This window comes from Hyperoodon ampullatus (assembly GCF_949752795.1).
Source record: "Hyperoodon ampullatus genome assembly, chromosome: 15".
Lineage (NCBI taxonomy): Eukaryota > Metazoa > Chordata > Mammalia > Artiodactyla > Ziphiidae > Hyperoodon > Hyperoodon ampullatus.
The window spans coordinates 80829054-80856522 of NC_136928.1; the positions used below are offsets into that span (position 1 = coordinate 80829054).

Below are 27469 nucleotides of genomic sequence, written 5' to 3' on the forward strand. Positions count from 1 at the left end.
ACATAGAAACAGAGGCTTTTATTTTTGTTGTTAATTTCCATCCCGTATTTCATTTTGGCCACAGGATATGCAGAAACAAAGTCATATGTTTTTAAAAGTGAAAAATATTTTAACGTTCCACTAATTCGATGACCTGACCTGAGAGCCTGTACGTGTTTGTTTTGGCTTTAGTTCTTGGTTGTTACCTTAGGCAGGGACTCTTTTTTTTTTTTTTGCGGTAGGCGGGCCTCTCACTGTTGTGGCCTCTCCCCTTGTGGAGCACAGGCTCCGGACGCGCAGGCTCAGCGTCCATGGCTCACGGGCCCAGCCGCTCCGCGGCATGTGGGATCTTCCCAGACCGGGGCACGAACCCGCGTCCCCTGCATCGGCAGGCGGACTCTCAACCACTGCGCCACCAGGGAAGCCCTAGGCAGGGACTCTTAAAAAGAAGAATGAGATTGAAAAGGGAAAGCCCAAGTGCTTCTCCTGTAGCCTTTTGAAGTTGATTCGTATGTGGAAGATAAGTTAGTTAGGCAGATACGTAGGGAATGTTCCATATTTGGCACATCTTTATGTTTATTTTTTCTAGTCATCTGAAGAAAGTGTTACGGTAGTAGGTGCAAATGTGTCTTTCCTTGTGAAATGCTTTTTCTGGTCAAGTAAACATATGTTGTCACAGAGGACCTACCAATCAATTTCCACGAAGAAAATTCTTATTGTAAAAGTATCTTTGGTATGTCACAGCAACTATACCACAGTGTAAGAGCTAGAGTCCAGACTACCTACAGTTGAATTTAGACTCTTTTGCTGTCTAGCTGTGACTTCAGACAAGTTACTTAATCTCTCTGTGCTTAGTTTCTTATCTGTTAATGAAGATAACAATAGTGTTTATACCTCATGAGATTACTGGAAGAATTAAATGTGACAATATATATAAAGCATTTGGAACAGTTCTTGGAATATATTCAATAGTAAGTGTTTAGTAAATGTTAGCAATTAATTGTCAGACATAAAATAGCACATGTATCTATATCCATCAATGAAATAGTTAATCAGGATCTGTTATGTTCCAGGAGCTGTGCTAGCCTCTAAAGATACAGTAACATAGCCTCTATCTTGCCGAAAGTGGTAGTTTTGTGGAGGAGATGAAGAATTTTACTTTAAACAAGTAAAGTTTTTTCAGATTACAATAAATGCTATGAAGGAAAAGATCTGGATGCTATGAGAGAGAATAATGGAGGAGTGTGTCTTATTCAGACTGGGCAGTTAGGAAAGGTCTTGCTGTGAGAAAGTGACATTTGAGTTAAGGGAGTTGGCCACATGAAGAAGTGGGGATGGAGTGGGAGTTAAAATACAGAGGGAATACATGTGAAAATATCATGAGTCAGGAAAGTGACAAGTCATTTAATTTATTTGGGTGTAGATTTCCTCATCAGAAAAGGCATTTCTCGTGGATTGAAAAGTTCTATAATCCCAGGAGGGCAAAATTTGTTCAGCTTGTTGTCTTTTGTCTTTTTTTCCCCTATCTACAGAGGAGATGTACATTTATGTTTTTATAGCATGAAAGGTCCACAGCGATGGATGGTTTTATCTAATATCCCTCTTGTTTTTGGATTCTGCTCTTTTGGAATATTTTATCACATCTCATTTAATGGAACATTATATGAGTCAGTATAGTATATTGATTAAGCTCATGTACTCTGGTGACTTCCATGGTGGTCCAGTGATTAAGACTCTGCGCCTCCACTGCAGGGGTGCAGGTTCCATCCCTGGTCGGGGAACTCACATCCCACATGCTGCGAGGTGTGGCCAAAAAAAAAAGGTGAATCAAGGATTTTGAAATGAATGTATAAATAAATGTAAAACTGGCTTAAAAAAAAAAAGAGCATGTACTCTGGAGCTAGACCTCTCAACTACCTAACTTCTTTGTGACTTAGTGTCCTCATTTGTAAAATGAAGATAATAAGAGTTCATTATTCATAGGTTGCTATGAGTGTGAAATGAGCTACTATATGGAAAATATCTAGAATAGTATCTGACACATAGTGAATAGGTAATAAATTGTAGGCTAAAATTGGAGCCTGCTGGAAAAGCAGTTAAGGTCCTTTTAAAGACTCATTTACTGATTTCACATATTGGCTTAACAAAACATGTTTTTATAGTTAAGGTGGTAATGTTCGACTTTTAATAGATATTTTTGCATAAAGTACTCTGGTACTGTGGAAAAACAGTCAAAGCCATCTACTTTTGTTTCTGTTCTATGGTATGCAGATTTCCTGTCATCAAAGGTTTCATTTCTTTATCTTGGAGTGGCACTAATAATAGAACTTTTATAAGAGGTTTTGTGAGGACTAAATTATGTTATACAAATGTGGTACTTATCATGGACGGGGCGCATTGTAGGTATCAAGTAAACATTAGCTGTTGTCACTATTGTCAGTTTCTGTGAATTTATGGCATTAAATGAGTTTTAATTTTGAATAAATAATCAGAAGTCTTGTTCTTACTTTCATATATATTTATGTATGTTAATTTGCTAGGGCTGCCATAGCAAAATACCAGACTGTGCTTAAACAACAGAAATTTATTTCCTTACAGCTCTGAAGGCTGGAAGTTCAAGATCAAGGTGTTAGCATGTTTAGTTTCTTCCAAGGTCTCTCTCCATGGCTTGCAGATGGCCGCCTTCTCACTGTGTCCTCACATGGTCTTTCCTCTGTGCATGCACATCCCTGGTGTGTCACTCTGTATGTCCTTCATCACCTCTTCTCATCAGGACTTCAGTCAGGTTGGATTAGCACCATCCCTAACTGCCTCTTTTTAGCATAATCATGTCTTTAAAGGCCCTGTCTCCAAATACAGTCACATTCTGAGGTACTAGAGGTTAGGGCTTCAAAATGTGAATTGTGGGTGACGGGGACACATGATTCACCCCACTACAGTATGTATGTATGTATGTATGTTGGGATGAACTTTTCAGTGAGATAACCTTTTGACCATGGTATGTGTGCCTACTTTTTTCGTTTATGTTTATTAACTTTTCTTGGACACTAATTCTCGTTTCTTTGAAAAAGAAAGTTATAAATTCTAGCCTTGCAAATGTCTTCTTAAGGTAAAAATACAGTCTTCCTCTCTATTAGTAGAATATACATTGTTCTTCAGATATTCCTTTGGTTAGTTGATTAGCAAATGTTTATTAAATGTCAAGTATCATTATAAGCATATAAGTATCGTCAACACATTAAACAGGTAAACTACTCAGACAAGGCACCTTTACATCCATGGAGCTTTTGTTTTGAAACTGTTATAGTTTCAGAAAGAAATTGTGGTCTAGGTTCTAAAAGTAGAGTTATAAATTAATCTTAAATGTAATGCATATATGTTAGGAATTACTTATATATGATTCTTTACTCGGGGGAGATGTATAAAAACAAGTTTTCATGGTAACACTGGAAATACTTTTATTTTGAAGTTATATCTTATTATTTTGGAGTTTGGAAACCTTTAATTGGTTTTGCGATATTGTCTACTCATTCTCCTTAAGAAAATGTGACATTAAATTTTTTCTTGGTGGTTTTATTTAAAGCTCCACAGATTAATATATGAATGTATTCTCATTCTCAAAGGTCTAAATTACTTAGAATTAGGTAAAATATGAAAATCTCTATCATGTCTTCTCTCGATTCCCATTTTCAAACATAAAGGTAACCAGCCTGTTGGTAATCTTTTAGTGCTTTCATGATTAGAAATATTTGGGGACTGTTGCAAAACTAGTGTCAAATTATTTTCAGTGGATATTTATATTTTATTCTAATTATTTTCATTCTAGGAAAGTTGAAACCTTTCCATATTGAGTTATAAAAATTGCATCAATGCTAATTTTTCTCCCTTGAAATTAAAAATTATTTTATTTATACATCAAATATGTTTATAGTAGGGTAATAAAATAAGCCAACATTATACTTTTTAAAATCACCTGCAGTCCCACTACTGAGAGATAACTACTTTTATTACTTTGATATATAGCTTTCCAACTTTTCTGTTTCTAAAGATATGTGTAATATATGTATATTAAGGGACCATATTATGTACATGGTTTTACAACCTGTGTTTTCTTATGCAACAGTAAATAGTAACACACACTTGTATAACAGTTACAAAATGCCAGGCAGGCTGCTAAGCAATTGGTATATAGTAACCAGTCTTTACAACAGTCTTTCTAGATGGTATAACTGCTGTTATTCCCATTTTACAGATGGGGAAATTCAGGTGGATAAGATAAATGACTTGCGAGAGTTCACACAGCTGCTAAGTGGTTGAACTGAGATTTGAACTTAGGCAGAGGACTCCGGAGTCCATTCTCTTTGCTCTATGGCCATAACCAGTTTTCTGTGCCAATATAGACTTTGTATGTAATTTTATTGGCTACATGGTGTTTCACTATCATCTTAATCAACCTCTTACAAGTATTCAGTTCTTTCTTGAAACACCATTTTTTCTACATTACTGGCTCTTCCTTCTCAGTTTCCTTAGTGGTTCATTCTCCACCTGACTTGTAAGTATTGTAGTTTCCAAAGGCTAGGCTCTTATTTTTTTTTGATCTGCATTTTCTCCCAAGGCAAGTTCATGCATTCCTCTGACTTTAAATACAATCCATGTGATGTCAAGGCTCAAATTTATAGCTGCTGCTCAGAACTTTCTACTTTGCTCTCCAAACTCATATTCATGGTAGCTTATTTGACAACTCCATTAAGGTGTATCACAGACATCTAAAACATGTGAAATTAGAATGCTTGATTCCCTCTCTAACTTTGCTCTTCCTTCCATCTGTTCCTTCTCTTATTTTCCCATCTTAATAAATAAATGACTAGCATCAACCCAGTTGATGCTCAAGCCAAAAAATTGGGAGTCATTATTGATTTCTCTTCCCCTCATTTCTTATATTTAATTTTTCAGCAAGTCCTGCTCATAATATTTCTCTAGTCTCTCCACTTTTTGGGGGGTATTCACTGCCATCGCCTTTCTCCAAGATACCCTTTCATTCCCAGTCAGGTATGAGGGCCTACTTTGTGTCCTGCTTTGTTTTCTACTCCTGCTAACAGTTTCACCATTGTACTATTGATTTTGGATTGGGAAGTGCTGATGGAGAAAATACCAAGACTGGATTTATTAAATCTTCTGCAGATTCATGCTCTCCAAGCTCAGCTGAACCCACATTACAATTTGGCAGACTTTTTCCCCCATACTTCATAGCCTTGTATTTTCACATACCACTCCTACCCCAATAAGGGTATAATAGAATCAACTATGGGGCTTTTCTAACATACATGCTTTGTTTCATTTTGTTTTCTTTATTTCCCCACTTCTCTATAGTGAGATACGTGAAGATGGGAAGTATAGATCTATCTAATACAAACTGCTGCCAAATTGACCCTTCTAAAATATATTCATTGTATCTCTCCTTTGCATTTCATGGCTCCCTTGCCTACTAAATGAAGCATGAAGTCTTCGTCCTGGCCTTCTAGGCCCTCTTATTTAAGATATGACCAGTTAATCTTTTTAACCCTTATTTTCCATCATGCTCTCCTTTCTGAGCAAGCTACTTATTTCAGCACATGCTCTTGTTTACTTGTCCGTTCCTCCAAATATGTTTCACTTACTCTCAGTGCTTATTTTAAAAGAGAAGTTTCCTGATTCCTTTTCCTTTCCTTCCTACCCTTTGAGTGTGCCCTCTCTCGTCTGCATCTTTTAATTATGATCGCTTTATTTAATTTCCCATATTATGCTTTGTGCTGTACTTTATATGTATACTTCTTTGAATCTTTTTATATTGTACATTTTTTGAGGGCAGGAACTGTGTCTTTTCAGTACTTTTGGCATTCCCATCAGGAGTTCATAGCTGTGTGTCTGAAAATAGTTCACCTATATCTGGGAAGATGATCTTCTTTAGTCAAGTACAGTTTAGTAGGAATATCCGTAGAGCAGCAGGGAGAAAGGGGGAACCCTCACCGTGGAGCCATTTGTTACTTCAGTCGTCAGCGTTGGTAAAGGACGTGTTTGTGCAGCTAGATCATATCTGTGATTGGAATTTTCCTGTCTTTTTATATCCTGTACAGCACAGAACCTGAAATGTAGAAAGTTTTCATTGATGTGAATTGACTGTGATTATTCCTGATTCCTGGGCTCAGGTGCTCCCTGCGGATCCAGAATGCTAAGGGGATACAGATTCTCAGTAATAGAACTCAAGGCTGATATGAGATGAAGATCTTGTTTTTTGTTTTTTTGTGTGTTTTTTTTTTAAATCTGCTACTGGCTTGCTCTTAATTTAAATGGTTTTAAACTAAGGTTTTAAAATGGAACCAACCAGAAGGAAAAACTGTATGGGAAATGATTCTCTAACACTTGTCATGTAAACTCAGATTTTTTAGTCCTTTTTGGAATAAAGCAGGCTCCTCGCTGGTTACAAGGTTATTTCTGATTTGTATAAATTATCTCCCTTCCTCCACGTTTTTGTAATTCCTGTATTCCCCGCATTCAGTCTTAGCTGCCACGACCAGACCTGGCAGAAAGCAGGAGGACATGCTTTTCTTGTGTTTTTAATGGAAACCTCAGCAGCACACAATAACTGTTCCAGATCTGTCATATAGATGCATTGGTTCTTTTTGTAAAAATAATCTATTGTAATTTTTGATATTAAAAATAAATTTTAAAGTCTCAAATGGGGCATTATGGTTAGAATGATTTTCAAAAGTTTTTGTCCACAAGTGTTCTAGGAGATCTAGGTCCATTTTAGGACTTTTTCAAACATGTCTCTAGCTACACTTAGGAATGTTTCATCTACTTAAAAAAAATTTTTTTAAAGAAGTACATATTAGCTATAAAAAGCACAAATAAATCTAAAATAAAAATCCCTCAGAATTCCATCAGCTGAGATAAAACTGTTAACTGTTTTGACCCTTATTATCTTTTTTTTTTCCCCACATACATATAGTCAATTAGCTGGTACTTCTGCATTCATCCACTTTTAAAATTAGAAACTAGGAATATAGCATTCTTTTCTCTAACAAATAGAGACATTGGAAGAGAAGCAATATTTTTGTCCTTTAGGTAATCATGGACTAGTGACATAGGGGAGACACATGTAAAGTTTCATAACAGAATGAACTGAGTTCCATTTGTCTACGGTAGAATTAGCTAACGTTTTCACTGACTATATTCTGTGTGCTAAGTATTTATATCCATTATCTTGTTTTATCTTTTCAACAATTCTGTGAGATTCTTAAGTAGATGAATTCACTGAAATTTAGAGAGATTAAATGAATTGGCCACATAGTTCATAAATAGTTAGGACTTTTGCCCAGGTTTGTTGACATCTACATCTATGCTTTTAAGCAGTACTCTCTGCATTGTTGTAATGAATTGCTACTATATCTATTTATCCATCCATATTGAATAAAGGAGAAAGAGCTAGAGAACAAAGGGGAACGTACAGAGATGCTGAGGAAGATTATAATAGAATCATTCAGAAGGAGACATCCTCACAAGGAAGGTCAGTGGAAACCAGCTTTCCTAAAATAACAGTGCTTTACTGTAGTACTTTGTAATACTAGTACTAATGTATTTTAAGGTATGAGGCAGACGTTTGGCATGAATACAGCTATTGCCTCTTAATGTTTGTTCTGTAGATAAAGTCAAAGACTACAAGCTGGTGGTTCCTGACTCTTGTGTTATGAGCCTGTGAAGTGTTCTGTTACAGTAGTTTAAATGAAATTCAGGCCTCATTAACTAGAACATCTAGCCAAAATTGTCTTTATTTATTAAAAGTTTTATAGATCTCATAGCTATAATTTTGCTGAATTTGTTAAATTGGATAATTCAGCATTGTGCCAACCACTGGGCAGCCTCACAAATGAAAGTTTGTATTGTATTCTGTTCTTAAAGGAGCTTATGAAGCAGACATGTACACAACTAATTTTGATATTAGATTATTGTAAGCATTTTGGAAGCACAGAAAGGGAAATAGTTTTGCATAAAGAATCACCAAGAATAAAGCACCAAGAACAGGCATTTTTCTCATGTTCAGAAAATCATCTTATGCCTGTGTTTTTGTTTATTTGAATGAACGGCTCTTTTCTCTAGGTTTGTTTTTGTTTAGTTAATTCATATATAAAAGATTAAACATAAATAAATATTTAACTATTTCCTACTAGCTGACAAATATCTTTTAGTTTCTGTTCATAGCTGTTCTTTATAGCAGAATTCTTAAAACTCTTGTCATGGTCTGAGTCAAGCATAAATAATATTATGGTATAAATTAGTTGGCTCTTACTGTTATATGGTTGCTTTTTCTAATGAAGTTAAGATAACACTGAAATCCGATTTATTCTTAGAATAAGTGAACATTTGAAGAATGGCATAAATACAGAAGAGAGAGTACCTTAGTTGTCTCTTTTTAGTAATGTTTTAAACTTTAAAAAAAAACCCACAACATTTTATTAAAAGCATTGCTGGAGTGAGCATTTGCTTTGAGATAGTTTGCTAAGAATCTGGTCTATCTACTGTGGAAGGGATTTCTACTTTTAAGACTAGGGTCCTTCATACTCTAATCCCCCACCCTCCCACCCATGTTTTCATATTGCTTTCCCATATACATTCTATAAATGGCATAACACCATACAAATCAAAGGAATTGTTTTCCTAGTTTAGTAATTTAATATAGAAGATGGATATAATCTGTGACCCTCATCATAACTTATTTGGCCCTTGGCATATAGGATTCTTTTCATGTAAAGTTACAGTATATCAAAACACTTTAAATTTCAAAATATTTTAAAATACTTTAAATTTCAAGGTATTTCAAAATAATAAGTGATATAACCCATTGATATAATAACCTTTCGAATTATAATTTGATTAGGCAGTTTTCATCCTGGGCTGTATTTTCTTTCTATCCATATTGATGTTTTATTTATTTGTTATATAAAGTACTGAGAAGGGATGTTAAAATTTCCAACTGAAATTAGGATTTGCCTCTTTCTTTCTTTAGTTCTGTCAATTTTTGCTTCATGAATTTTTTTTTTTTTTTTTTTTTTTTTTTTGAGATACACGGGCCTCTCACTGCTGTGGCCTCTCCCGTTGCGGAGCACAGGCTCCAGACGCGCAGGCTCAGTGGCCATGGCTCACGGACCCAGCCGCTCTGCGGCATGTGGGATCTTCCCGGACCGGGGCACGAACCCACGTCCCCTGCATCGGCAGGCGGTCTCTCAACCACTGTGCCACCAGGGAAGCCCTGCTTCATGAATTTTTAAGCTTATTTATTAGATACAAACATATTTAGAATTCTTAATGCCTTCCTGATGAATTATTACTCTTTTTATCTGAATTATCCTTTTTTTCTCTTTGCCTTGAAGTCTACTTTGTTATTAATATTGCTCTATCTACTTCCTTATCCTTGCTGTTTGCATGGTGTATCTTTTCCTATCTTTTTATTTTTAACCTGTTTGATCTTATATTTAAAATATATGAGGTTAGGTTTTGCTTTTTAATTCTCATAATCTCTGCCTGTGAATTGTGTGTTTAGTCCGTTTATATTTACACATATTTCAGACTGTTTAAAATTGTCTTGTAGTCCCTTAAGTCTCTGTTCATTTTCATTTATTCATTTTTCTCTTTATTCTCTACATTGATTTGTGTTCAGGTTCACTGAATGTCCTTCTATCTCCATTCTCTGTTAAGCCCTTCCAAAGAATTTTCCATTTTAGTTATTTTTCAGTTATAGAATTTCCAATTGGTTCTTTTTTTAGTTCCCATTTCTCTGTTGGTATTTACTTCTGTTCATTCATTGAGACTCTTTTTTCCTTTTTTTCTTTAACATACTGTCTTTTAGGTCTTTGGACATATTTATAAGAAATATTTAAAGTATTTGTTAGCTAAATCCAACATCTTTTTGGGATGTTTGCTATTGACTGCTTTTTTCTTGATGATGAGTCACATTTTCCTCTTTGCCTGTCAGGTAATTTAAAAATTATGTACAGGTCCTTTTTGATATGTGATAGAGACTCTGAATTTTGTTATTTTTCTTTGACAAGTGTTGATTTTCATTTTAATAAGCTGTCCAGTTACTTGCTGATAACCCTTAACTTTTGGAGCCTTAGTTTTTTACTTTGTAAGTGTAGATGTGTTTAAAGACCCAGTTGTTTCCCAAGTCCTTTTAAGGACCCCAATCTCTACTCCCCTTTTAATCTTTTAGGGTTTGGTATTATACGGCTTTGTTAGGTAGTGCTAGAGTAGGCCTTGCTTTAGAGCATGGTTCTTTCTCTTAAGATGTCTCACCTCAATGTCCAGGAAATCATCAAGGTTTCTCCACTCTTTTTTTTTTTGGCTGGAAATTGAATGTACCTGCAATGCTGTTTAACATCTGGTGTCTCTGTTTTGTTATCAGCCCCGTAGCAGTTGCTCTCTGGTATACCTTTGCTATTTCCTCTTTGGATAATCCCTACCTTTGTTGAGCTTACATTCTAACATGGGACTCAGACAATACAAGGACACAGCATCAAAAAATTGCAAGTTATGATATCTTCTCAGAAGAAAACAAATCGAGTTCTGGGGTAGAGAACAATGAGTCTGTTTCCCCCACGTCTGCAGTAACTTCCTTCACTGTAGTCTTGAACCCCTCAAAATCGTCCATGAGGGTTGGAATCAGCTTCTTCCAAACTCCTGTTAATGTTGATATTTTGACCTCTTCCCTTGAATCACGAATGTCCTTCTGGCATCTAGAGTGGTGAATGCTTTCCAGAAAGTTTTTAGTTGCCTATGCCCAGATCCATCAGGGGAATTGCTGTCTATGGCAGCTATAGCCTTACAAAATGTATTTCTTAAATAATAAGACTTGAAAGTCGAAATGACTCTTTGATCCATGGGCAGCAGAATGGATGTTGTGTTAGCAAGCATGAAGACAACATTACTATCATTGTACATCTCCAACAGAGCTCTTGGGTAACCAGGTGCATTGTTAATGAGAAATAATAATTTGACAGGAATCTTTTTTCTGAGCATAGGTCTCACCAGTGGGCTTAAAATATTTAGTAAACTATGTTGGCAACAGATGTGCTGTCATCTAGACTTCATTGTTCCATTTATAAGGCATAGACAGCAGATTGGCATAATTCTTACAGGCCCTAGGATTTTGGGAATGGTAAAGGAACATTGGCTTCAACTTAAAAGTCACCAGCTGCATTAGCTCCTAACATGAGAGTCAGCCTGTACTTTGAAGCTTTGAAGACAGATACTGACTTCTCCTCTCTAACTATGAAAGTCCTAGATGGCTTCTTCTTCCAGTATAAGGCTATTTCATGTACAGTGAATATCTGTTGTTTAGCGTAGCCACCTTCATTAATTATCTCAGCTACATCTTTTGGATAACTTGCTGCATCTCCTACATTAGCGCTTGCTGCTTCACCTTGCTCTTTGACATTATGGGGAAAGTTCACGGGCAGCCAATTCCTGCTAGCTTCAGACTTCTCTTCTGCAGCTTCCTCACCTTTCTCAGCCTTTATAGAATTGAAGAGAGTTAGAGCCTTGCTCTGGATTAGGCTTTGGCTTATGGGAATGTTGTGGCTGGTTTGATCTTCTATTCAGACCACCTGAACATTCTCCATATCAGCAATAAGGCTGTTTTGCATTCTATCATCTGTGTGTTCACTGGGGTAGCACTTTTAATTTCCTTCAAGAACTTTTTCTTTACATTCACAACTTGGCAACTGATGCAAGAGGCCTGGCTTTCAACCTCTCTTGGCTTTCATCATGCCTTTCTTACTAAGTCTAATCATTTCTAGCTTTTACTTTAAAATGAGAGATGTGCGACTCTTCCTTTCATCTGAACACCTACAGGCCATTGTAGGATCATTAATTGGCCTAATTTCGATATTGTTGTGTCTCAGAGAATAAGGAGGCCCAAGGTGAGGGAAAGAGACAGGGGAACAGCAGGTCAATGGAGCAGTCAGAGCGCATAAAACATTTATTGATTAAGTTTGCTGTCTTATATGAGCATGGTTTGGGGCACCCCAGAACAGTTACTGATCACAGATCACCATAACAAATATAATAATGACAATGAAAAAGTCTGAAATATTGTGAGAATTACCAAAATGTGACAGAGAGACATGAAGTAAGCAAATGCTATTGGAAAAATAGAACCAACAGACTTGCTCGACACAGTGTTGCCACAAACCTTCAGTTTGTAAAAAATGTAATATCTACAAAGTACAATAAGTCAAAGTGCAATAAAACAAGATATGCCTGTAAAAAATGTCAGACCAGGGTGGTATCAGTGGAGGTAGTTAGAAATGGTTAGATTCTGAAACTGTTTGAAGGTAGGACTGACGTGATTTGCTGATGAGTTTTTATGAGCTATATGAGAAAAAGAGGAGCCAGAGGTTTTTAGCCAGAGCAGTTAGAAGAATGAAGATGCCATATACTAAAATAGAGAAGACTATAGGAGAAATAAGTTCAGGGGTGAAGATTTGGAGTTCAGTTTTGGTCATCCTACTAGATATCCAAGTATAAATGTTAGCAGTTATTATTTATTATTAATTATCCAGTGGATGTTAACTTTTATAATCATTCATTAAATATTTATTGGCTCTGTGGTAGAGTTTGCTATGTTATATTCTAGGATTTAAATGATGGTCAAAAATGGACACTGTCCTTGCCTTTATGGAATTAGCAGTCTAATGAAGAAGATAAGAATTGATCAAATAACCATATTATTGGTAGTTTTTCCCTTAAAAAAATAAGCTTTTAAGTAGGATACCTAGGAAGAAATAAGGATGACTTAACAAAATCACAAATAACCCTTGATATCTAAATTTATTAGGTTCTTATGGTCAGATCGTGATGGATACACGTACATACCTTACAAGTTTCTCATTTAACAACATCTTATTCTTGAAATTGGTTAGCTTAATTAACATGAGGGAATGAAGCTTCGTGAATTCAGTTTTATTTAGATGAAATGAGGTAGTTATCTATTGAATATAGCATTTAAAGGTATTGTATATTTCATGAAATATTTAGGCTGTGGGGAATTTTCTCCTCTCTTTCATTAAAAATGTTATGTTTTTACTTTTTATTAGTTAGCTAAGGATCATTTTGTTTTGTAACTAAAGTCTTTAAGAACAGCATTATAGTATGATCTGTTCACCATTTGCTCATAAAATTAAAGAATTAATTCTTGTGTTTTGAAAAATCAACAGGTTCGTCATAAGGCATCACAGAAAGTTTATGCTATGAAGCTTCTTAGTAAGTTTGAAATGATAAAAAGGTCAGATTCTGCTTTTTTCTGGGAGGAACGAGATATTATGGCCTTTGCCAACAGTCCCTGGGTGGTTCAGGTAAGCATACTAACTTTTATAAATTTATTTCCTCTTTTTATAAGTGCTTATTATTTGTAAGAATTGATTTTGCATGCTGAAAGTCCTATATCTCATTCACGTAATGACAGTGCAGTTATTTTTTAATAAGATCTGATTCATTACACTTGTTTAATCTTCTTAAATAGTGTGTTATATAGACATGACATGTAATACTTAATTGTTGTATAAAAGCAAGTATTACTTGCAACTTTCTCTTTTTTAATTCCTTTATAAAGAATTGGATTGATTACCAGTATGCCATTGTTCCGCACCTACTCTTTCTCATGATTTACATAATAGGAACAATAATCAGCTTATCTTGAAGAGGGGGAAAAAATTCTACATTAAAATTTTGGAAAATTCTCATATTACCTATAATGTAAGACATTATTGGGATTCCTAATTCAGCCTTTTATTTGACTGTGAAGTAAGGAATTTACTTGGTTACCCAGTAGTACAGGTCACAGAGGAAGGACAGGATAAATACTTTATTCTTTCCCTGTATTTACCAGTTTTCAAAATAAGGGATTAGTTTACTTTTATCCTCAAAGGTGACCAATTTGGGAGAACTATCAGTTTAAACTCATGGACTTAAAACCTATTTGATGTGTTTCAGTCCTTTATCTTATTCATACTCAAATTGTGACACCTTTGGCAGTGATCATGTTCAGGTTGGCTCTGAGTCCTTTTGACAGAGCCTTAGTTAGTCTTCGATAGCTAGCTTGCCGTCTTGATACATAACAGAGTGTTCCAGACGTGTCTTGTACATTTTCTGTCCTTCACATGAAGTTAACCTTGCTTGTACGTCCATCTTTTTTTTTTTTTTTTTTTTTTGCGGTACGTGGGCCTCTCACTGCTGTGGCCTCTCCTGTTGCGGAGTACAGGCTCCGGATGCGCAGGCTCAGCGGCCATGGCTCACTGGCCCAGCCGCTCAGCGGCATGTGGGATCTTCCTGGACCGGGGCACGAACCTGTGTCGCCTGCATCGGCAGGCAGTCTCTTAACCACTGCGCTACCAGGGAAGCCCCGTAGGTCCATCTTTTGTACATGTGTGAATATTTCTTTAGAATAGATTCCTAGCATTGGAATTGTTAGGACATATGGTGTGCACATTGGACATTTTGTTTGATATTGCCAAATTGCCTTGTAAAGAAAGGTTTTTTACAAGTTTATATTACACTCTAATTGTCCAATAGATGTTTTATTTCACTAAATTTTTAGCAAATGCTGCATATTGTAATTATTTTAAATTTTTATTTGTTGCATCCTTGAGAAATAAGATGTTATTGTGTTAAGTTGCATTTTTTTATTATGAGGTTCAGCATATTTCGTATGCTTATTAGTAACTTGTATTTCTTCTCCACTGCTTATCCCATTTTCTGATGTGTTGTTTTGCTTTTTTAAAATTGGTTTGTTAGAATGTTAATACATTATGGATATTAATTCTTTGTTATATATGTTGGAAATATATTCTCTTGGACTACTACTTGTCTGTTGTTTACTGAATTTTTAAATTTAGATGTAGTCACATCTGTAGATTGCATATTTTAATTTTTGCTGGCAACACCTTCCCCATCCCTAAGATGGGGAGTTTATAATCCCCAAGATTATAAAAATATTCTCTTACACTTTCTTTAACTTTTTATATTTTTATTTTTTTGGGGGGGTGTTCTATTTCTAAGTCACTAGGAATTTATTATTTTTATTATGAAGTAGGATTTCTTTTTCCCTAATGAGTAGCCAACTTCCCCAGTGCCATTTGTGGAAAAGCCCATGTTTTCCCCATGAAGTAAATGAAAGGTCCTGTATATCATTCATGTGTATTCATGTATACACATGAATTTCTCTTTTGGACTGTTTGCCATTACTTTGATTTGTTATTGGTTTATACACTAAAATCATTGTTTTAATTTCTGTAGTTTTTCATTTATTTTGGTATCTGGTAGGGCATGTCTCCTCTCATTATTCTCCTTTTATAATAGTTTTTTGGCAGTTCTTAAAATTTTTCTCTATAAAGTTAGAATCAGCCTTTCATTCTGTTAAAAAATACAGTTAAAATTTTGACTTGCATTGCTTTAATTGGTAGGCTTTTTTTGGGGGGGGGGTTGTTTTTATTATTTTGAACTATTAGGTCTTCCCATAACAATAATAGTATATCTCTTTGTATAGAGATTGATCTTCAGTAAAGCCATATTACTTTTTCCCCCAAAATAGGATCAGAAGAAACTTATATATAAGAAAATAATTTTTAAAATATGTAGATATTCAACATACAGAAAAAAAGTAAAATTGGCTCAGTCTTTCAGTGTAGCATTGAATAATAGAAATTTTTCTTCCTTATCTGTTTTTTTTAAACTTCAGTGGGTAGAGCTCTGATGGTTAACTATTAAATCTGATGTTTGCTGAAGCTTTCTGGTTAAGACAGTAAAGGATCTGGCCTGCCCATCTGTTCTTAGCTTATCAAATATTTTTTATCAGGAGTAATGTTAAAGTATTTGAAATGTTTCCTTCAGCATCTTTTGAAATGGTTTTCTTGCTTAATCTGTTATTATAGGACACACAAAAAATAAATTTCCGGGTAGTGTAAAATCTAAAGTAAGTACTATTTGCTGTAATATGATATTTGCAATAGAATACCAAATTTGACTTACATTTTAAGTAATTATCCATCTATTTGCATAAGTGACATATGACCTTTAATTTAATTTAATTTATTTTTAACATAGGCTCTTCTGGTTGGTTTTCATATCATAGTGAGATCACCCTGACAGACACAGTTGAAAAGCACACCACTTTTTTCTGAGCTTTGGTACAGTTTATAAAAAGTAGAAACTATTCATTCCATGAGGCTTGTTTGAACTTGCTTGCAAATCTTTCAAGGAAAAATTTCAATTTATTTAATGATATATTTTTTAATTTTTAAAATTTATCATGATACATTTCAGACATATCCCAAAGAAGAAAGAAAGTTTCTTGAATCCCCATGCATTGTTCACTCGGCTTCAACAGCAGTCATGGCCAGTCTTGTTTCAGTCACACCAGAAATTGGCACACTTTTTTTTGTAAAGAGCTAGATAGTAAATATTTTAGGCTTTGTGGCCCAAGAGGCAAAATCAAAGATATTACGTAGGTACTTACATAACAAGCAAACAAATTTGTACAACTTTTTTATTGACGAAATTCAAAATATAATAATACAGTTGAAAAAATACAGGTCTGTTAGGGAGAAGAATGAAATTATTTTCTGAGGCAGTAACAGTTTGCAAAATTGGGGTTCACAATTAGTGTTTCCTATCAAAATCGATTGTAGATGTTCTCTTAATACTGATGTATAAAAAGATTTTATATATTTATCTTATCAGAAAATATATTTTCACACAGCTAGTTACTGCTAAATACTATTATCCACCAGCGTATGATTTAGTTTTTATCAGTAGACTTTATTTTTAAAGACAGTTTTAAAAATTTACAGAAAAATTGAGCAGATAGTAGAGAACTCCCATATACCCCCTGTACCGTTTCCCCTATTATTGACATCTTGCTTTAGTAAGGTACATTGTTACAACGAATGAACCAATATTGATACATTATTAGTAACTAAAGTCCATAATTTATTCAGATTTTTCCTAGTTTTTGCCTAATGTGCTTTTTCTGTTCCAGGATCAACCAAGAGAGCATGTTACATTTAGCTATCATATCTTCTTAGGCTCCTCTTGGCTGTGACAGTTTCTGACTTTCCTTGTTTTTGATGACCTTTATAGCTTTGAGAATACTTCTCAGTTTTATTGTAGGCTGTGTATGCTCTGTTACTGGAATTCGATGTTTTCCTCATTATTTAGACCAGGGTTATGGGTTTTTGAGAGAAAAACGACAGAAGTAAAGTGCCATTTTCATCACATCATATCAAGGGTACATACTAATCTATCATTTGTGACTCTTGGTGTTGACCTTGAGTACATGGTTTTGATTGAGCATATCTATCACTTGGAAGGCGTTTATAGAATTCTGTTAAATTTCTTCTCTTGATGTTTACCTTTTAGCACTGTCATTACATTACAGGTTAATCAATTCCAGTTGAAGGTTGGGTAGAAGCTTCTCAGTTGCAAAGTTCAAATGGATTTTTTAATGGATATTTCCTTTGCACTTACATTCATGTCCAAAAAATACTGCTGGAACTGTGAGACTGTAGTCTGAGATCAGAAAGTATATCCACTGCAAATTTGTGTAGGAATGGAGATCTCATGTATTGTTTTGATTTTGATAGCATGGGAAAGTATATACAGTAGCTTGATGTTAGTTGTCATAAAAATGATTGTGTCATAGAATAAGTTTTGCATGTAGCGCTGTTTTGCCTTGCCATTTTAGGTCATTTAGGTATTAAGAAACATTATCAAGTTGCAGCTAAAGCTAATTTCCAAAGCTATTCAGTTCAGTCATAGTGGTTGAGGGTGGTTCTTGATCAGACAAATTTCAGTCTCACCTCTGAGCTCAAATAATTGCAATAAAACTTGACCACCGTTAAGCCACTGAACTGCTGTGTAGCAGGGTTAGTCAGGATGTTCAGCTTCTATTTCTGGCAAAAATTCACAGAACTGATGGTGATGGTTAAGTCAACAAGAGCAAATAACACCATCAATACTACTTATTTATTAACACATGAGATTCAAATATATTTTCCACACTGTACCTATTGATCAATATTACGAAAAATAACCATAGACTTTGAACAGCATACATTTTCACAAGCTTTGTAAATTTGTCCAACTAAGCCTTTTTCTGTTCCACATATATTTTTACCAGCATCTGTTGTAACACACCTTACCAGGTATTACTTCAGGTTGTACTGAATTAATGTTTGCTCAATTTCTTTTAAAGTATTTTTGTCTGTAGTTGATCTATGCAGACTGTTCATAGAGGCTAATTCTGTATTCAGCTTCAAACTTGGCACTCCTCCAATAAATAGTAACTGCTGAATAGTATTAATAATATCTGTGGACTCATCAAGAGTCAAGGAAAAACACTTGAAATCATTTGTCTTGTTTTTAAATTGGTGATTAATATTGCTCCCAGTGTTCTCAACTCATTGAGCAACTGTTGTTGCCAAAAGATTTAGTCTTAAAGTTGATTTTCTCTAGACACATTTCTTCAGCTGATGCAAAACCAAACACAATTTAAGTATTCACCATTGGTAAATAACTTTTCTTTCTTGTCTAACAAATAAGGCATCTGGAAACTTTCTTTGGTTTCAGTCTTACACACATTTAGCAAATTTTACACACATTTAGCAAATTTTACCATACTTAATTTTAATCTTCTAATTTTGAAGTACTAAACATTACAAGAACTGTTGAAATACTTTTAAAAAATATTTATTTTATTGAAATATAGTTGATTTACAATGTTGTGTTAGTTTCTGCTGTACAGCAAAGTGATTGAAATACTTTCTGTTCTCTGGCCCAATCTTTTTTCCCTGCCTTTCTTCTGAGAGATAGCTGCTATCCTAAAATTAATTTATGCCATTCCTGTGTTTAAATTTCTCCCTCCCTTCTTCCCAACTGGATCTTCTACCAACCTTTTAATTTTTCATATGATTGTTGACTGATTCAGGTTTTTTAATTTCTTGAGTTCGTTTTTATTTTCTGTGACTCTGTCTTCTTTTTCACTTTTCTGTTGAATGGCATATTTGTAAACTTTTTGGTCTTAACGTGTTTTTCGTTTTATTTACAAAATATACCTTTTTGGCTTTCTTTTTAGTTATTTCCTGCTTAAAAATTTTTTTTTTCTAGCTACTGTTTTCTTTGGGTTTATATTGTTCTTTTCTAGTTTCTTTACCTTCCTGACTTTTATTGTCAGTACTTATTTTCCAATACAGATATCTCTGTTTGAATATTGGATAATGAGAGGATAAGGAGAGATACCTATAAACTTACTTGAAGTTATAAGTTTCTCTTTGAGTTCTGCTTATTTTTTAAAAATGGTTTTATTTGTAACATGCATAGAAAAGTACATAAAAAAGCAGCAGAATGATTTATTGCAAAGCAAACACCCATGTATTCACAACTCAGGTCAAAAATAAACATTGCCAATATGTACTCTGTTAAGTCCCCTTGTGCTCTTTCCCAATCACTACCTCCATGTGTTCCCCCCAGAATAAACGTTCTTCTGGCTTTATTAGTAATTGTTTCATTGTTTTCTTTCCAGTATACCACCTAAACAAGCACTCAGAAACTATATTTTTCCTGTTTATTGAACTTTATATAAGTGAAACCATTGAATATCTCTTATCCAGGTTACTCCAGTTTATTGGTGAGATTTACTACCTTTTCATAGTCGAATATTCTGTTTTGTGAAATGCCTGTTTAAGTCTCTTGCTCATTTTCCCATTAGGTTGTCTGTCAATTGAAAAAAAAAGATTTGTAGGAATTGTTTTTATTTTGGATATGAGCCCTGACTGGCTTCTTAGACCTGTGGGTTTACACATTTTACCAAGTTTGAGAAAATTTTGACCATTATTTTCTCAAATATTTTTTCTGTCTCACTTTCCGTCCATTTACCCCTCAACCCCTTTCTCAGACTACAGTTACACATATGTAATTTGCTTGATGTTGTCCCATAGGTAACTGATACTGTTTTTTTTTCTTTCCCCAGTCTGTTTCTGTTTTTGTTTTTCAGGTGTGCTTCATTTTGTATAGTTTTTATGCTATGTCTCAGCAGTCCCCAACCTTTTAGGCACCAGGGACTGGTTTCATGGAAAACAGTTTTTCCACGGACGGGGTGTGGGTGGAGGGGATGGTTCAGGCGGTGCTGTGAGCAACAGGGAGCGGCAGGTGAAGCTTCGCTCACTCACCTGCCTGCCTGCTCACCTCCCGCTATTTGGCCTGGTTCCTAACAGGCCGTGGACTGGTATCAGTCAGTGGCCCGGCGGGGGAGGGGCGGGAGGACCCCTGCTATGTCTTTAAGTTCACTGATCTTTTTTTCTGCAGTGTTCAGTCAAACTTTAATCCCATCGCATCTGGCTTTCTTCAACAAAATTGTTTTGAGATTTATCCGTGATGTGATATATCAGTAGTTCATTTCTTTTTATTGTGTAACAGTATTCCATTGTGTGAATATATGACAGTTTGTTTATCCTGTTCATCTGTTCATAGACATTTGGGTTGTTTCCAGTTTTTGTCTCTTACGAATAATTAAATTGTTTGCGATCAACTTGTACAATTAAATGATTTTTAGGAAATTTATGGAGTTGTGCACCCATCACTAAAACCTGATTTTTAGAATATTTCATCGTCCCCAAATGATCACTTATACCTACTTACAGTCATTTCCCATTCCCCTCCAGCCCCAGGTAACCACAAGTGTGCTTTCTGTCTCCATAATTTGCCTTTTCTGGACATTTCAGAAAAATGGAATCATACCACATGTTGTCTCTTTCCCTTAGTATACTATTTTTGAAGTTCATGCACATTGTAGCATGTCTTGTATTTCATTTCTTTTTAGTGCTGAATAGCATAGCCCATTGTATGTGGTTTAATCAACAGTGTATTTGGTGTTTGTCCCCAGTTCTTAGCACAAGAGCTTCAGAAGCTCTTGGATTTCCTAAGTGTTAAGAATGTCTTTGTTATGCTAATGAGACAACTCCTGGCGGCCTTTTGATAACTTTTGGATGAGATGGGGACTGATCATTAGAAAGAATCAGCCTTCCAACCTTCGGGGTACCGGAAGGGGGCTGGAAATTGAGTTTAATCACATGGCCAATGATTTAATTAATCATGCCTATATAATGAGACCCTAATAAAAGCTGTGGACATTGACACTCAATGGAGCTTCCTGGTTGGTGAAGACATTGGTGTACTGGGATGGTGTTTCACCCTGATTCCACAAGGAGAAGTTGCAGAAGCTCTGTTCCCTCCCAGACCTCACCTTATGTGTATCCTTTACAGTAAAACTTTGATCATATGTATGGTGCTTTCCTGAATTCTTTGAGTCAACCCAGTGAATTATCGAACCTGAGTGGGTCATGGGAACTCCAGAATTTGTAGTTAGTTAATCAGAAATGCTGGTGGCTTGGGGACTTCCAAAGTACAGAAGGACAGCTGATGTCTGAAGTGAGGGTCTTGTGAAAGCCTGGCCTCTTAGCTTGTGGTATGTGATGCTAACTCGAGGTGCTTGGCATCAGAATTGTATTGCAGTATACTCGGTTGAGGTGGAAGGAGTATGTGGATACACCCCATTATGTTTGTCCATTTACCATTTGATGGACGTTTGAATTGTTTCCACTTTGGGGCTATTATAAATAGTGAGTAATGCTGCTATGAACATTTGCATACAAGTCTTTTGTGGACATACTTCATTTCTCTTGGGTAGGTACCTGGGAGTGGAATTCTTAGTTATGTGGGAAATTTATGTTTAACTTTTTAAGAAGTTGCCAAACTGTTTCCCAAAGTGGCTGTGCCATTTTACGTTCTTACCAGCATAGATGAGGTTCCAGTTTCTCCATGTTCTTGCCAACAGTTGATGTTTTCTGTCGTTTTTATTATGGCCATTCTGGTGGGTATAAAGTGGGATCTCATTGTGGTTTTAATTAGAATTTCTCCAATGACTAACATCTTTTCATGTGCTTATTGACCACTCATATATCTTCTTTGGTGAAATGTCTATTCACATTTTTGCCCTTTAAAAAATTGTTACTTGTCTTATTGTTGAGTTGTAGGAGTCCTTTATGTAGTCTAGATACTTTATCATATATATCACTTATTAGTATTTTTTCCAACCTGTGATTTGTCTTTTCATTTTTTAATAGGATTTTTGGAAGCCAGAAAATTTTAATTTTGATCAGATCCTATGTGTCAGTTTTTCATTTTGTCAGTTGTGTTTTTGGTGTTAGAAGAAATCGTTGCCTAATCCAAGGTGATAAAAGATTTTTCTCCTTTGTTTTTTCATAAGATTTTTCTAGTTTTAACTCTTAAATTTAGTCCTGTGATCTACCTGAGTTAATTTTTGAGTATGATGTGAAGTAGGGGTCTAAAAATGTTCACATTTTTGTCTTTGAATATCCAATTGTTCAAGCACCATTTATTGAAAAGACTGTTCTTTCACCACTAAATTACTCTGGCACCTTTGTTAAAAAAAACACAAACTCTTGACCTATAAATATAAGGGTTATTTCTAGGCTGTCATTTCTGTTCCATTGATCTGTATGTCTGTCCTTATACCATCCCAGTACTGTCCTGAAAACGTTAGTTTTGTTTTGAGTTTTGAAATTGGGAAGTATAAGTGCTCCTGCTTTATTCTGTTGTAAGATAGTTTTGGCTCCTCTGGGTTATTTGCATTTCCATAGAAATTTTATAATCAATTTGTTAATTTCTGGAAAAAATTCTTGCTGGGATTTAGAGTTTGCATTGATTCTGTGGATCAATTTGGAGAGAATTGCCATCTTTATACTATTGTCTTTCTATCCAGGAACATGAGTGTCTCTCCATTTATATACATCTTTCCTTTTATCATTTAGAGTTAATAGCATCTCTCTCACACACACACACACACACACACACACACACACACACACACACACTTTCTCAATTTGGTAACCAGCCTTATTATGCCTTTTCGTCCCTTCCTTCCCTGCATCTCACCACCTTCCATTTTAAAATTATTCTGATTTTGGCTTGACTCTCTCAAAGAAATACTTAATTTTATGTCAGTAATAAGCTTTTCTGGATTCTTTATTTGTTCCTTTTTCTTATGTCTCTCGTAATTCTCTTACTTGGATTTATTCATTGTGTCAAACTATATCCTTGAACAATTCTTTCAGAAGTGGTTTGTTATCAGATTTCTAAGAATATGAATGATGTAATACATATTTATTTTGCCATCGTATTGATTTTTTTTAAACTGCCGTATTCTAGGATCAAAATTATTTTCCTTCAAAGTTTCGAAGATACAGCTCTGTTTTTTGTATTCTGTGTTGGCTGAGATGTTTGTTGACAATATGATTTACGTTTTTGTACATAAGGTACTTTTTGTCTTTGGAAACTTTTAGAATTTTTCCGCTGGATTTCTGAGAGTTTAACACTGACTGTCTTAGTTTCTCTCTTGTTTCATTTGAGATCTTTCAATCTTAGACTTTTGACTTTATTCATTTCTAGAAGTTTCTGTTTGCTATTTCTTTTTTTCCTTTTTCTTCTGGTCTATTTTCTCTCTTCCGGACTGCTTTTAGATGTCGGAGCTTTGCTAACTTTGCTCTGTTTTTCATCTCTGAATCCTTCAGTGTCTTCAGAGAAAGTTACTTTGCTCAATTTTCAAGCTCTGTAATTTGTTTTTCTCTTATCATCAGTTGTATATTTAATTCCAAAGCTTCAGATTTTTTCCCCATATCATCCTATTTTTTAATTGATGTGACTTGTTACTCTTTTGAGGGTATTGATTTTTACATTTTTAAAGCTGTTCTTAGTTTGTCCTATTTTAAGCATTTCCTTGATTGTTAACTTTCTGTTACTTGAATTGCTTTGCCTCTATTTCATGATACTGATTTTTCTGAAATGTTGATTCTTGGTTTTGTTCTTTTTCCTATTTGTGGAAATCCTTTCTGTTTACACTGGTTGCTTTCAGGAGGGGTGGGACATGTCGTTGGGTGGAATGTACAGATACCTTTCCTTCTGAATTTGTGGTTTCTCTTGTCTCTCCAGGGGATCAGTAGCAACCTAGCTTGGTGTCCTATTTCTCTGGTCCCAGTGCCACTGCTTTAGTCTGAGTGCAGGTATCACTGCCACTTGCTGTTGATTATGAGCAAGATGATGGGGAAGGGAAGAGAGGAGAAGGCCCAGTTCCAAATGTGGCTACGAATTACTCTTCCCAGTGGTATGGGACTTATTCCCTCTTCTTATATCTACTGAATCTGGCATTTTAGGTTTTTCTAAACCTCTCCTGCTTCCTCAGCTCTCTTCTTTGTGAGTTATGTGCAGTAATTTGTTTTGTTTTCAGAAAGCTGGGCTTTTTTTTATTATCTGTTCTTCTGTCATTCTTTCACCTTTTATGTTCCTCATTAATCTGTTTCTCTTTTAAAATATTTCTATTTAAATAGATTCCTGTATTCTCTGAGAGGGAAAATGATACATTTATGCATATTTTTTTAGTAAGCATGAAGAAGATACCCATATAAAAGTTTTGTTTGATAATGGTTTTTCCATTAAAGATGTCCAAATCTAAAATCACAGATTTCCTAAAGTTTAACTCTGTTTTGGTTATACAATAATTTATCTTTTTCAATAGCGGTAATAGCTTTGGGGTTTTGTTCTCTTAATGGTTTTGGTTTTCTTTCTTTCTCTCTTTCGTTCTTTCATTTCTTTTCTTTTTTTAAATTAAAAAAAATTTTTTTTCCTTCTTGTTTTGTTTTCCAGCTCTTTTGTGCCTTTCAAGATGATAAGTATCTGTACATGGTAATGGAGTACATGCCTGGTGGAGACCTTGTAAACCTTATGAGTAACTATGATGTACCTGAAAAATGGGCCAAATTTTATACTGCTGAAGTTGTTCTTGCTTTGGATGCCATACACTCCATGGGTTTAATTCACAGAGATGTGAAGCCTGACAACATGCTCTTGGATAAACATGGACATCTAAAATTAGCAGATTTTGGCACATGTATGAAGATGGATGAAGTAAGTAACAAGCAAGTAAAAAAAAATGCTAGTTTTTTGAGAGACAAAAATAAAGGAACACTTGAAATCTGGACTTCATAGTTTTAAACAAAGATAAATTTAGTTTTGCTAACTGTGTAATGACTCAGACAAGGTAATAAAATATCCAAATCAAAACATTTACTTTACTTATCATTCACATAGTTGTACTTTGTTCGTAGATTTGGTGAATCCAAGAGAAATAAAAACTCAAATAACTAGTTATCAGATAAATAGTTATCTTCCTCATAGAACCTTGACAAACATTTGCTACCAATCAAAACTAGTTCATGTATATAATGATCTAGGTGAAGAAGTAGGACACAAAATATAAATTAAGGTACATGGGTATTTCTGTCATCATTATTATTTCTGTATTTTTCCTTTAAAAAAAGAGGTAAGGTAGAAATTTACCAACTCCTACCAACCCCATCTGTATCAACCACATAGAATAAACTTGGGGGCAAGTTTATTGTTGTGCTTTTACCTGTTGAACAATTCATATTATGATTAATTGATTCAGTAGCATTAACTTCATAGCTAACTATGGTGTTGATTTGTTTTTGTTGCAAAATTTATATCCCTTGTCTTTTTCTCTGTAAGTGTACTGTAGTTCCTGGCAGTAATTCCTGATGGGGAGGGATCATGTTTTATTTCCTATGTATTCTTGTTAATTATCTTGTCAAGATGTTTATTTTGAATTAAGCTGATTTTCTTTTCTCTTTACTTCTTAACTTATTTATGCCTCCTGTGTGATACTCACTTTTATTGATTGTCCTGCCATCATCAGTGATCCATAGTCTTCCAAGCTCAGCTCAGGTTTTTACCTCATATAGAAAGTGCTGCCTGATAATCCTAACCTGACTGATCACTCTCTGTCATAATTTCCATAATGTTACTTATTTAGAATTTGTGCTGTACTTCACAGGCCACTTTTATCTATCTAGGATTGTATGCCCTGTTTGCCCAGCTAAAACATAACATCCCTTTGGTTCTTTGGTCTTCTTCATAGAGTATTACTATGTTTGTGTTCTGCATACATTAATGTTTAGTAGGTAGAGTATTGATTGTACCCAAAGCTCCCTCTTGTGGCGTTTATCATACTACAGTATGAAGCGATTAAGAGTGAACATCATATTTAACGAAAATAAAGTAGAAATAATTTTGTAATAGAACGCTAAACTTCTTAATGTCTGTTATACATAATGAATGATGTTTATGTGCTGCACATCTATGAGTGTATTCTGATTTTCATTAACCCGAAAACTTTTGGGAGGGTGCAGAGAAATCACACCACATGTGTTTAGGATAGGTAAAGGTGGTTAAGGAAAGACGGTGTAGAGGGTGAGAGGAGAGGAACGGGACAGAATATGTTGTTTACAAGATCATTTTATAAGCACGTCAGTGAGCACTGAAGTCAGCTATTTAAGTATCTTAACTTGTTTCTGTGTAAGGCAAAATAAAAATATGGTATATATAATTTTGTTTACTATGTTTAATTCAGGTACATATAGTTCAGTTAATTATGCTCCTTGGCTCACAGCTTATTGTCATTAGTAGTATACACAAAGGCCCCATCTTGTTTTTTTTTTTAATTATGTTTTCCCCCTTTCAGTTTTTGTCTTATTCTCTTTTCCCCTAATACACAGCCATTGTAATGTGTTTATAAGCTCTTAGAGACTATTAGTATGGTGTACATATGTATAAATAGTATAACGGATTGTTGTCATTTTGTTGTTAACTTTTCTCACACAACATTGTTTTATGTCTATTCCTGATATATGTAAAGTAGCTCACTGCTTTTTAGTATTCCATAGTATCTCTTAATTTTACTTATTATTCCCCCTTGTGTTGGATTCCTAAGTCACATCCAGCTCCCTGTTACCAACAGTACCATGTTGAACATTTTCATACATGTCTCGTGTCTGTCTATTCTGACAAGGGTTTCCTCTAAATATAAACCCTAGAAGTGAGACTACGATCTCAGAGGATACACGAAGTATTACCTGGTCTCCAGAATGGCTGTAAATGTTATAACCTCTTGCTAATAGTGCATGAGAGATCCTGTCTCCCCATATCCTCACTCACCCTTCCTTTTATTCACGCTCTAAATCTTGCCAAATTCCATTGGTGTGTAAAGTAGTATCTTTTAAACTTCTTATTAATCTTAACAGTTGATGTCAAACCTTTCTCCATATACTTCTCAGTCTCCTTTGTGAATTAACCTGTGTTGTGTATCTTTTAATTAATTCATTTATTTATTTATTTTTGGCTGTGCTGGGTCTTAATTTCTGTGCGAGGGCTTTCTCTAGTGTGGCAAGTGGGGACCACTCTTCATCGCGGTGCGCGGGCCTCTCACTATCACGGCTTCTCTTGTTGCGGAGCACAGGCTCCAGACACGCAGGCT

General features: G+C 35.0%; 1 protein-coding gene across 1 annotated transcript in view; it reads left to right on the forward strand.

Moving 5' to 3' along the window:
- The window catches only part of ROCK2 (Rho associated coiled-coil containing protein kinase 2), a gene marked incomplete at both ends in the record, with an annotated part of 136588 nt that overhangs the window by 57761 nt on the left and 51358 nt on the right, over window positions 1–27469 (forward strand). Inside the window, 2 exons of the mRNA XM_079721538.1 lie at window positions 13230–13367; window positions 24784–25044. Of these exons, the coding sequence (XP_079577664.1) occupies window positions 13230–13367; window positions 24784–25044 (399 nt within the window). The remainder of the gene's footprint in view (window positions 1–13229; window positions 13368–24783; window positions 25045–27469) is intronic.